Below are 13,003 nucleotides of genomic sequence, written 5' to 3' on the forward strand. Positions count from 1 at the left end.
GCAGCTCGGTCTGGGGGCCAGGAAGAGGGAAGGGATGAGAGAGAGAGAGAGAGAGAGAGAGAGAGAGAGAGAGACCTAATGATATCCACCTGCTGCCCCAAATCCAAAAGCGTGAGATTTAATTCCTGGTCATAAGCAAGGCTGGTCATTTTAAGGATAGACAGCTTCTCCCTCTCCCTCTCCCTGTCCTTCTCCCTCTCCTTCTCCCTCTCCTTCTCCCTCTCCCTACCATCCTCCCTTTCCCCCTCCCTCTTCCTTCTCTCCTTCCCCCTTTCTCCCTCTTCCTCTTCTCCCCTCCCTTCCTCTTCTCCATCATCCCTCCCTTCCCCTCCCCTCCCCTTCCCTTTTCTCTTCCCCTCCCCTTTTTCTCTTCCTCTACCCATCAGCCTTCCCCATCCCCCTCCCCCTTACCCTCCTTCCTCCCCCTCTCCCTCTCTTCCCCTCCCCTTCCCTCCCTCCCTCCCTCTCCTGTTGCCCTTCCCATCACTCCCCCCTCCCCGTTCCGCACCCTCTTCCTCCTCCCTGTCCTTTTTCCCTTTCCCTCTCCTCCCTTTCCTCTCCCTCTCTCCCTCTCCCTTCCTCCTTCCCTCCCTTCCCTTTAGTGTTTGGTATCAAAACAAAGGTCTCCTTGTGAGGCAAGCACCCTGCAGTTGAGTGTATCCCCGCCTCATCCGAGTACTTCCTGTGCTTACTTTTAACCCTAAAGCCCTGTGTTAAAGAAATCTATGCAATGGTAAAAGATTTTCATACTCGTTTTTATATTCTGGGGGACATCTTTGTTTCTTGTGTTGCTTGTAATCATTTTTATTTGCATATGAAATTCTGCAACAAATTCAAAACTATTGCTGTCAATGCTTTTATTAGTAAACAGGCTCCAAAAGCTTCCTTTCTAACCAAGACTCTTACCACATATTCAAACTCTGAATTAACTCAAATCCCCAAAGGCATTGCTTTGGGGCCCATTTTCTATCTGGTTGACCTTGTGAGTATCATCTCACCCAGAAGTGATCGCTGATTCCCATGTGCATTTAGAAGTCAATGAAGAGCGATTACAGTCCATTTTTGAGGCTTACTGTTTGAGTCCGAGCTTTTTTTCCACAGAAGTTATTTCTGGCAGAAGCTGCCCCCGCACATCATTGTCGGTGAGTGTTGTTCAGCTATTTTGAGCTCTGAGCTACAGCAGTAGCCCTTGCGAGCAGTAGTCCTTGTGTGCTACCTTCTGTGGTCGCTTCAAGCTCACTGCTCTGCTTCTCAGTCCAGAAATGGATTGAGCCAGTCTGACACTGATTGAACTCTGCGTGCTTGGGAAGACTGAAGGCCAATGTTGCCATCTTGATAAAAGAAAAAAAATCTGTGAGCAAAAGAATAAGAAAGAAAGGTTTAAAAGAAATCATCGGGGGAGCTGGGAAGGTGTTCCTGAGACTAAGAGCTTGCTTGCAGTAGCACGAGGGCCTGAGTTTGAACCCCCAGCACCCACATGACCATGCATACCTGGGACCCCAGCACCCGGAGAGCAGAGACAGGGGCATGGTAGAGGGTGCCGGCTGCCAGCCTAGCTACAGGCTCAGCAAGAGACCCTGCCTCAAAGGAATAAGACAGAGAGCCACGGGGCAGGATACCCGGCGTCCACTGCTGGTCTCTGACACATGTGCTCATGTGGACACCCTGTATGCACGTGCACCCCACACTCTCACACACGTTTGGCATTCACAGTGATAATCTAAGAGTGTGTGGAGGGTCCTGTTCCCTGGCTTCATCACATCTGAGTCTCCACCACAACGCAGCGATGCACAGCACTGAAGAGAACAGGCTCTGACCCCGACGTGGGGAAAAGTAGCGTTTCCAGAGAACAGAGCCTGTGTGCTCAGAAAGGAAAGGCCGCACACCCCTGCCCCATGCCAGCAAGCTTGTAAAGGGAAGAACCCAGCTGTCCGCCCTGCTCCAGGTGGAAAAGCTCAGAAAGGCCCCTCAGGCCTGTGGGTTCTTTTCTCTGCAGTCCTGGGCACTGACCTAAGGTCTCTCCTATCCTAGGCAAGGTTCTACCACTGAGCTGCTTCCCCAGTTCTTACATCCTGTGGCAGGCAGATTAGACAGCCGTGCCTTCCCCAGAAATTAGAGAGAGGAGCCCCCAAAGGCTGCTAGTTCCCGATTGATTACGATCCCTAAGGATCATGTTTCCTGGGTCTTCTCTTACTGCTGAGAGCTGCCCAGACCCACAGGGAATCAGCAGCCTGAAGGGACAGGATGGTCCCCAGCTGCAGATGGAGGAAGGATCTTCCACCTGATGGCCCTGGACCCACCTTGAGGCAGGTGTGATTCTGACCCTTTGAGCATCTCAGGGATGGATTCGTTATGGCAGCAAATGGACCTGTTGCCTTGAGAAGGCCTAAGACGCTTCTGCAGCCCTGCTCCCGCCACTGAAGCTAGGCTCTGCTCCCCCCCCCCCCCCCCCCCCGAGCCTCCACACTCTGTCACCCTCCTGTTCCGTGGTATTTTTACAGTCCAAGCAGCTCTTGTTCGGTTATTTTAAGATGTAAGCTTTTTTTTTTTTAAGTGCTTGTTACGAATTTCACAACTTTTGTATAAAAATTTCTTGGATGTACACATCCCCCCACTTAACCAGTAAATTTTACTCGGTGGTTTGTGGAGTGGATTCGAGAGCATCTCATCAGAGCAAGGCGCGGGGCTGTGTGTAGCCAGACCATAGCAGTGGGGAAGCAGGGCAGGATTCAGCAGGACTCTGGGGTGAGGAATGCTTTAATAATTGGTCCTGGGAAGAAAGGCTGTGAGCCTCTGTGCTGGCAGTCTGCGCATTTAATGAGCAGAATCTGTGATTTTCCTAGGAAATATGTTAAAGTTAGAGAAATGTGCATATTTCCATTTGAATTCAACCTCGCCATGTATTTATTTTATGATCATGTAGATGTAAAACATTTGCTCTGTGCTATCATTGAAAGGTACTAAAGCCCCTTTAAAAACAAAATATTTAGGGGGCTGGAGAGATGGCACAGCGGTTAAGAGCACTGGCTCCTCTTCCAGAGGTCCTTAGTTCGATTTCTAGCAACCACTTGGTGGCTCACAATCATCTATGAGATCTGGTGACCTCTTCTGACTCTATAATGGGATCTGGTGCCCTCTTCTGGCATGCAGGTATACATGCAGGCAGAACTCTATATATAATAAATAAATCGCAGAGCAGTGGTGGGCTTTAATCCCAGCACTTGGGTAGCAGAGGCAGGTGAATTTCTGAGTTCGAGCCCAGCCTGGTCTACAGAGTTGTCCAGGGCTACCAGGGCTATACAGAGAAACCCTGTCTTAAAAAAAAAAACCAAAATAAATAAATAAATAAATCTTTAAAACAAAACAGTTTTTTTAAAAAATTTAAGGCCTGATGAGATGATTACGTGGGTAAAGGCACCTGTGGTTTGAGCTTCAGTAACTGATAGAAGGAGAGAATCAACTCTCCCAAGTTGCTGACCACTATACATGCTGTGGTGTGTGCATGCAGACACACATAAAATAAATAAAACTGTAATAATGGGGTTGTAGAGATGGCCCAACAGTTCAGAGCATTCGATGCTCCTCCAGAGGATTCCTGTTCAGTTCCCAGAGTCCATGTCAGGGGGTTCACAATTGCCTGTGACTCCAGATCCAGGGACCAGACTCCCTTTCCTGGCCTCTATGGATACCCACACACTTTGGCGTTTGCATGAGCATGCAGACACATAAGCAGACACATACACACACATGCACACCCACACATGCATGTGCAGACACAAAAATTTTAAATACTAAAGTAGTTAAAGTATTTTACAAATCTTCTGAAATTTGTTTAATATTCCCCTTCAGATACTTTGTGTAAAAAGAGCTAAGGCAGAGTCAGAGCATAAAATCTACGACTGTCCTACAAACACAGGATAAGAGTGTCAAGGACACATACTATTCATGAGTGAGGGGTCTTGGGGCGCGGTAATGCTGTTTGCAGAAAAACTGAAGGTGTGGGACAATGGGCCTTCCCAAGAGATCGTCAAAGATGGCTGCAGGGGAGGGAATGCGAGCAGGCTGCAGCAGGGTGTTGAGACCGAGCATTAGTTGTCTTAATGGCCCCTGGATGGAGCAGACACCAGAATCCAAAGTCTGGGCATCAGTCAGCGGTAGAGCGCTCGTTAAACCACATCCCGTTCCTGGATAATGAAATGACCCCATGAGCTGCTACCTAAAGCCCCAGGTTGACTCAGGAAGAGTGTGATTTCTTCCTTCTTTGTGATCAAGATTTGAATAATATTTTTTAAAGATTCATTTATTTTTACATGTATGAGTGTTTGCCTGTGTGTATACATATCCACCACATGGTTGTAGCACCTATGGAGACCAGAAGAAGGCATCAGATCTCCAAGAACTGGAGTTCCAGATGGTGTGAGTCCTCGTGTAGAGACCGGGAGCAGGACCTGGAGCCTCTGAAGGAGCAATAAGTGCTCTTAGTCATGGAGCCACCGCTTTATCCTTGACCCCAGCTTCTATTAATTTTTTAAATTATTTTATTTGATTATTTATATTCAGCTGTTTTACCTGCATGCATGCAAGTGTCTTGTGCCTGCAGAATCCAGAGCGGGTATTGGATATCCCGAAACTGTAGTTACAGATGCTTGTGAAGTACCATGTGGGTGCTGGGAATGGAATTTGGGTCCTTTAGTAGGGACGTCAATGCCCTTAATAGCTAGGCCATCTCTCTGGCTCCCCAACCCCAATCTCTTAATGCGTTATTATCATTAAAGGTGAGCTTCCATTGACATATGGGTACTTTTGAGCAATTGGAGTCACTGAGCTAGAAGACAGAAATGGGGTGTCCAGGGAACTGGAAGGATTCAGGGAAAGAAGTTCTTGCTTCTGGGCACTGAGTTTCAGCTTTTTAAGAAGACAGTAGTCCTGTGGATGGATGGTGTGTGGAGCAAATAAGCCACTGAACTGTCCACCTAAAAATTACTAACGTGGTGAATCAAACCTCCTAGGTATATTATCACAACTAAAAGGAATGCTTTTTAATGAGCCTATTGACAGGTGTATGAAAGTTAATTGTGCCTACGTTCCTGAGAGAGCCAACTTCATGGTCCTGTTTTGTGAGCTCACTCTGCTGTTTATAAAAGCATGTGTAGAGTCTTTAAAAATCGAGTTCTTAAAGTTCTTTACTCTGTGGCGCTTGTTCTCTCTTAGTGACTGTTCTCCCGGTACCAGCCCCATTCTGACGGGGACTCAGGCTGCCCCAAGTGAATTCTTTCCCTCACAACACCAACACTGTCTGAATAGAGTCCCTTCCGGGCAGAAGGGCAATGCTGACGCTCGGTTTGAGAAATCATGGCAAGAAGGCGGCACAGGGAGGGGCAGGTCCCGAGGATGTTCACGTTCACGGGGAGCTAGCCTGGGCTTTGTGGCTGTTTGAAAATGCTGGTTTCGGATGAGAAAATGGATATGGTTAGAGGTCTGCTGACACAGGGGGCAGAAGCATCTCTCAGAAGCTTTTTTAGAGGTGGTGGTATCACAGAGCTGAAAGGAAGGAGCCACAGGAAGAGGCTGTGTTTGAGGCTGGCACTCTGTCTGTTCTCTGCTCAGTTACAACCACCGTCTAAAGCTTGCGGGATGCATACTATAGACAGAGATCACTGACTGGTAATCCTTTCCTCAGGGATTGAAGTTGAAGTAGGTGAGGTCTGTTCCTGAGGAGACAGTATACTATATGGGGAAGGAAATGGTGTCTGTGGGAGTTCCCTATGTTTAGGGTCCTTTAGGAGGAGACAGAAAAGAAGGAGGAGCCTCCAGTTATGTCTTAGAGTCACCACCATTCTGGCCTTAGGCTGCATCATGACGTTTGAAGTAACATTTAGGTCCAGCTGCATGGAGTTGTTCCCTCTCATTCATCACCTGGTGCGTGTGCCACAGATTCCTGCCCCGTTAAACACTGTTTATCATAGTATCTAAACTTCCATACATAATGCTATAGTTGTTGGATAACATGGCTTGGCTTTGAATTTCAGAGAAAAGCCAAATCAGATCACGACATGGCACAGTTTGTCACCTCTCAACTGCACTGCCAAATCATGTTGTAGGGCTATGCCAGGTTGGTGAAATTGCAGTTTAAGCAAAGAGAGCATGTGTCAATCTTTTGGACGGAGAAGGCCACATAGAGGCACTCAGAGGGGAAGCAGCACTGAGCAGAAAGGACTTCTAAAGGGTTTCTGTTCCCTTTGAAGGGATCCTGTGGTCTGCATTAGCATGGAGCTCACCTTGGTCCTGTCATGGGGAACCTGTGATTTTTATTCCCAGCCCAGGTGACTGGAGGAGAGCAAAGGGGATGATGAGTCCGCCGTTTGCCCTTCTCAGAGCGACAAGCAGTAAGTTTGAAGGAACAAATGAGTCATGCAAACTGGTGACAACTCCCAGGAGTGGAACTGGTGGGAACTTGCCAAGTAGTAGGCAGGATTCAGCTTAATTACACTATAGACATGGAGATTAATAAAGACTCTTGGCCATAAAGTGCTTTAGCGTCTTGAGGGTGCACACCTATGAAGTTACTGAAAAGGACTTTCTGAGTGTTCCGTGATGACCCTACTCCACCCCCAAGGATTGTTTCTGCTCTAAGAATCTGAGGTCAGAACTAGGCTGGGCCACGAGCTCCTGGCATGATCCTCTTGGTGAGGAGGAAGCCAGTGTGAGAGCAGGAGACACAGGAAGAGATGTTGACGTTATAGGAGGAGACGACCGTTCTGAGAACATGGTCATAGCATCATTTATAGGGTGGTTAGTTCCCAGCAGATGGTCTCTAGCTGTCATTTTCAGTCACTTGATTTTCAAGAGCAGTGTGGGAGCTGTGGGATGTCGGTCTAAACAAGGTCCAGGGAGTCCACATGGAAAGCTTGCACGTGGTTTCTGTATCACCTTGACTTTCAAGAGTTCTAACTGATGGGGGAGGGTAGCTTAGGTCTGAGTGAGATCTAACACTTCGTTAGACTGGGGTTCTCAACCTTTTTCTACTCTAAACCCCTTAGTACCTGTGGTATTTTAATACTATTCTGGGTGGGTAAATATTTAAAATATATAAATCAGTCATTTACTGATAAAAAATTATAAAGAAATGTATTTTAAAACAACTCTTTGCTATACATACATTTTTACCATTTATTAAAGTCTGAAGTGGATTTTTATACTGCTAAGATACATGCTTGCTTACCTTTTACATAAAGAATGCTGGCTGGATATCCGAGCTATGGGACAAAGGGTCTTCAGTGTTTTTCAGACTCCAGCAATATTTTGATTTTATAATCATCCATGCTGAGAATGCCGTGTTGCATAAATACACAGAAAAAATGGCAGACGTGTGTTTAAAGGCATTTCAGGAATTACTGGAAGTTCTGTCCTAATCTCAAGCTGAAATTCACTTAATTATTATTTTTGTTGTGTGTGTGAAAAGCAAGTCAGCAGCTGAGTCAGGATTTCTAAAACCAAGCACTCTGAAACAGTTTGATTCAAAATATAATAATTTGATACTCATGTGCTAATCAATGACAGTAGGAAAATAAATGTCCTTGTTTTCCAATATTAAATCATTGTCATCCCATGTACCATAAAAACAAGCAAACAAACAAACAAAACCTCTCCATTTTGTAACAGGCAGTAGTTGTAAACTGAGAGAAGCAACGTACACTTGTACTGGGTGGCTGATGCCATGCACAGGACACAGTGCATATATTTATATGTTTTGTATTTTGTTCATATTTGGTGAACTCTTACACTGCACTGTAGGTGACTGCCACCTCAGATTCACTGCACTTGATTTTGAATTAATTTTTGGTCCCTATGTCTATGTGTTCAGAAATTGTGTGTGTGTGTGTGTGTGTGTGTGTGAGAGAGAGAGAGAGAGAGAGAGAGAGAGTTTTCTGAGCCAGGGTTTCTCTGTGTAGCCCTGGCTGTCCTAGAACTCACTCTGTAGAGCAGGCTGGCTTTGAACTCAGAGATCCACCTGCCTCTGCCTCCCGAGTGCTGGGATTAAAGGGGTGCACCACTATGCTTACTTAGCCCATGTTCAGAGATGTTCCATTGTTTCATTTCTAATTTCCTTTGGCAACCCCGCCTTCAGTTATACGACCATACTCATTTTAAGAGCCTGTATGTTAGACTGTTAATGTGTCACGGGCACTAATCGGAATAACGGGCCCCGTGTTCTTGCAAACCCCCCCCCCCCCCGGAAAACCATTGAGTGACCAAGCTCACCTGACCCCACCCCACCTGAGGGTCTGCTCTAGCTTTTATGAGAAGGATCAGAAAGGAGGCTATGCCCTGCCTGAGGCTGCCCTCCCCTGGGTGGGAGTCACCTACCCTTGGAGTACAGAGGCTAAGCCTGGGGAGGCCTGGCTTTAGCTGTTGCTCCCCTGGCTTCTGGCAGGAGATAGTCTTCATCAGAGTTGATCCAGGCTTGATTTGTGGACAAGTTGTGACCTGCTTGAGTTTGTCTGAGCATGCAGAATAGGCACAGGCTCCTGGCAATCGTCATGTCTACACTGCCCCTGTCTGTCATCCACAGCTACACAGTTTGGAAAGGGATGCCGAAATCCAGACCCAGCAAAGCGTTCTCTTTTCCATATCCCCAGATCCCAGATGACAGTTCTGTGTTGGACTTGTCCCATCCCTTCCCTCCCTGGCCTGCCCATTCTCATGTCCCATATGTTACATCACACGGTCCAGGCATCCTGTGAAAAGAGACCGCTCAAGCCCCGGCTGCTCTGTAGCTTTGGGGAAAGGTTTCCAATGTGTGGAAAAAATGGTCACTGGAAACATCAGCTGTCGCTGTTGCTATAGTAGGAACCTATTACTCAGTGGTCTTGGCCCAAATCAGGTAGCTGTGCGGGCAAGCAGTGGGCACCTTTCCTAACAGCATTGCCAGGGACACCTTAGTCAGCTTCCAAGAGGGCCCGATTGGGTCTATCTTTCCATCACAGACTGACTGATTGTTGATGAATCTTAGATACCACTGAGACCATTGAAACCTCGCCAGTGGATTTTACTGGTCTGAGATATTGCATGGCTCCTGGGGGGGCGGGGAGGAGAAAAAGCAGAGCCTGATAATAAATGGCTCTTTGTGCCAGTCCGCTCCCTGTCCCCAAACCGTTGAGAGCACCGGCATCTGGCAGAAGGCAAATGCTGCCCAGAGATTTAGCAGGCGATGACCAATTGTAAACTTGTCTTTCTACAGTGTGCGGCTGCGACCTGGCTCAGGGAGGCTTCTTCATAAAGAACGGGGACTATCTGTGTACCCTGGACTACCAGAGGATGTATGGGACACGGTGCCATGGCTGTGGGGAGTTCGTGGAGGGAGAGGTGGTAACTGCCCTGGGCAAGACCTACCACCCCAACTGCTTCGCCTGCACGATCTGCAAGTAAGTGGCCATCTTTGCCAAACCTCTGGCTTTCTCCAACAGAAAAATGCTAACTTCAGCATCCAAAACTTTGACAGCCTCCTCTGGTCCTGAACAATACAGAGTCTTAAAATAGCCCCTTCCCAACATGTCTCTTTTATAGCTGGGAAGTCTGTAAAGCAATATGGCAGTTTGTATGTAAGTGGCTGTATCTTGGGCCTGAAGGGGCCTGGACCTCAGGAAGGTTTTAATAAAGACAACACAGTAGGCAACAGAGAGCTTCTTAGAAGGATAAAGCTCGTTTGGAAATGTAGGTGACTGTATGGACATGTTTTGTAGCCTCTTCTAGTTGGGCATTGAACTGAGTGCCCAAGGTCCCAGCATTCAGAAGGCAGAGGTGGAGAATAGCTTAAGCACAGGCATTCGAGACGAGCCGAGCCGGGGCAGCACAACCCCTCCGTCTAGAGATGAAATGGTCTCTTTCCTCAGTCTGTGATGGTTGGCAGTGGCTCACTGGTCAAATCATTAGTCTTTAGGTCTTTTTTGTTTCTTTGTTTTGTTTGAGATAGGGCCTCACTATATAGCTCAGGCTATCCTGGAACTGTGTAAACCAGGCTGGCCTTGAACTCCCGGAGATCTTCCTGCCTCTGCCTCTCAAGTGCTGGGGTTGAAGGTATGCACTACTATGCCTGGCTTTAGGTCTTTGTTTAAAATGATGTTTTGTTGGCTATGTATTTGTATAGGGGTTAGGACTTCTGTTAGGTACAGTGGCAGGGTTGAGGAATTATGACAGAGACCAAATGGTCTACAAAACCTAGAGACCCTAGTCATTGATGTTTTATGGGAAACTCCTGATGGCTAGGCCTCTGTATAAGACAGCTTAATGGAAATGATCGGTCTGAGGGAAGGAAGCTGGCACGGGAGCGGGCTGTGCTGTTGTGTTTTGGGAGCCACACATTATAAAAGGAAGCTGTCTTTGACTCCTATGGTACACGGAGCCTGGCTTACACCATGGAGGATCTGTGTGGGTCTGTAGCTGAGCACTGAACGGAAGGGGGTCAGCCACACTCTAGGGGTGAAGCACATAGAGGCACACTTGTCATCAGTGCCCCCCAGAGCTGCACCAGCCCTGGACGGTGAGCCCTGTACTTGCCCCAAGAAGCTTGCTTGCCTCTCCCAAGTCCCATCCCTGAGTGGAGACCAAAGAACACATGCTCGCTGTGCTGTGTTTATCAGAGGGCCCTTAGCCCTCTGATATTCTCCTTACAGGGCAGACTAGGGGCTTGCTCAGGTAGAGTCACGGGTGAGAAGCAAGGACTGGGCTCTCCAGAAAGGACAGTCTAACTCAATATAATTACTGCAGAACATGGGATCGAGAAGGCTCCCTCTTCTCCTGTAAGCTGTTCTATCTTAGGGACGTGCCCTGGGCTTCTGTGGGAATCCATGACATGGGTGTATTGTGTTTTGTTTTTAATGAAGAATTTCCTTGTGGAAGTCACCGCTCTGTGAGCCCTGAGGAGGGATTTGCTCGGACACCCCTCTACCCTAGCATGGAGCTCAGCCACTGCTCCTTCTCACGCAGGGAGCCTGTAGGCCCAGAGCTCTCTCTTTTCATCTCATAATGAAGTGCATGCATTTGTTTGGCCCACGACCAGCTGGCGGGCTTGGGGCATGGCTACATTTCAAACATTCTGCCTGGTACTCCTCCAAGAAATCAATTTGCACCCGAGAGTAGCAGGCAAATGGGGTAAGGAGAGGGAATGAAATTGCTGGAATAACTCTGAGGGCAAATGTCTTTCTGTCTCCAGGCGCCCGTTTCCACCAGGAGACCGAGTCACATTCAATGGGAGAGACTGTCTTTGTCAGCTCTGTGCACAGCCGATGTCTTCCAGCCCTAAAGAAGCCACCTGCTCCAGCAGTAAGTGTCCTGTCCCCACAGCCATTGACAGAAACACCTTAGTAGTTCAAGGGTAGTTCAGGAAGATGCCTTCCTTTTGAACAATCCTACTAGCAAACACCAAGTCTAGTCTTATCTGGGGCATTCCCCACCCCCAGGGAAAACATTATGCAGTGTTTACTAAAATTCAGACAGAGAGAAGCATCATCATTGTATCCAAAAAAATCAAATGGAATTAGATACAAGCTGTCCATTTTTTAAACATTTAACTTATTAATTATTTTATATGAGTGCTATGTCTTCATACTTAAAAGAAGAGGGAATCAGATCCCATTACATATGGTTGTGAGCTACTATGTGGGTGCTGGGAATTGAACTCAGGACCTCTGGAAGAGCAGTCTGTGCTCTTAACTGCTGAGCCATCTCTCCAGCCCCCTCAAACTGTCCATTTTGACAGTCAGCAAAGAAAAATAGTTATGAACTTTTACATTGAAATGCCTTTCCTGTGACCACACCCCAGAGAGTGTGGCTTGGCTTACAGTTCATAAAAGACATTTCCTCACGGGAAGGAAGGCATGGCTGAAAAGGGGGCGTGGTTTCATGTGCTGACCAGGAAACAGGATGGGAAAAGCCAATCAGCAGCTGGCTGCTTTTTCCCTTAAAAATTTATTATCATTGTGTGTGGTACCATGCCATATATATACTTATGGAATCACTGCTCTGTGGGCCCTGAGGGGGCCAGGGGACAACATGAAGGCATCTGACCTTTCTACCATGGGATCCAGTGATCAAACTCATGCCTCTGGCTTATCGGCAAGCTCTTTACCTGCCACGCCATCTTGCAGGCCCCTTTGTTTTCCTTTGGTCCGGTTTGGGATCCTCTCCCAGACTTTGGGATGCTGTCCCTCAAATTTGGGGTGGGTCCTCCCTCCTCAGTTGCATCTTCCTGTAAACACCTTCGCAGACACACCCAGAGGAGCAGCTCCTAGTTCAGTCCAATCCAGGCAGGTTGACAGTGCTTTACCTCTCCCTGCACACAGCCCATCTTTAGCTATAGAGGTTGAGACAGGAAAATGTTGGGGACAGGCTACATAATTGTTGTCTCTCTGTGTTAAAATCACTGTCTCCTCTCACGGAAGATGCCAATGGGATCATTTCTACTTATCCCTAAATAATTCTCAGCTCACCTGGAAGAACTCTGACAATTGTTCATTTGATATTTACTGAATGCCCAAAATGTGCATCTTCCTTCAAACTGAAGATAGAACCTTGAGCAAGGTGAATTCTCTCATCCTCAGGAAGCTTGCTTTCCTATCACAGCACATAGACAAATTACCACAGAAAATACGCAAGTGAAGGAGAAGATAAGGTTTGCTTTATAGGGAGCAACCAGAGGAGGCCTCTGCAGAAGGCAACGCCTAAACAAGTGTGGGGAGACAGTACACGTGTATGACAGATTTGACATTTCCTATGATGAGATTTCATCTGATGGGAATACAGAGAGGAACACCCCATAATAGACTATCTTTTCATGAGTACACTGGGGATGACATTGGACAGATCAAGTAATATATTCTAAGCTGGGAACTGGGGAGAGACCTGGGAAGCTGTCTCAGCTCTTTCTCGAGGCATCAGGAGATGAGGCCAGAATTTGCCTTAGTATCTATGAATTTCTGGTATCCCTCGGGAGACCTGGAATACA

At 47.3% G+C, this 13,003-nt stretch overlaps 1 protein-coding gene across 5 annotated transcripts in view; it reads left to right on the top strand.

Moving 5' to 3' along the window:
* The window catches only part of Ablim1 (actin binding LIM protein 1), a 283,728-nt gene that overhangs the window by 158,004 nt on the left and 112,721 nt on the right, over nucleotides 1-13,003 (top strand). For all 5 annotated transcript variants that reach the window (XM_052182746.1, XM_052182763.1, XM_052182756.1 and 2 more), the window contains 2 exons: nucleotides 9,242-9,425; nucleotides 11,213-11,322. In XM_052182746.1, the coding sequence (XP_052038706.1) occupies nucleotides 9,242-9,425; nucleotides 11,213-11,322 (294 nt within the window). The remainder of the gene's footprint in view (nucleotides 1-9,241; nucleotides 9,426-11,212; nucleotides 11,323-13,003) is intronic.

This window comes from Apodemus sylvaticus, chromosome 1 (assembly GCF_947179515.1).
Source record: "Apodemus sylvaticus chromosome 1, mApoSyl1.1, whole genome shotgun sequence".
NCBI lineage: Eukaryota > Metazoa > Chordata > Mammalia > Rodentia > Muridae > Apodemus > Apodemus sylvaticus.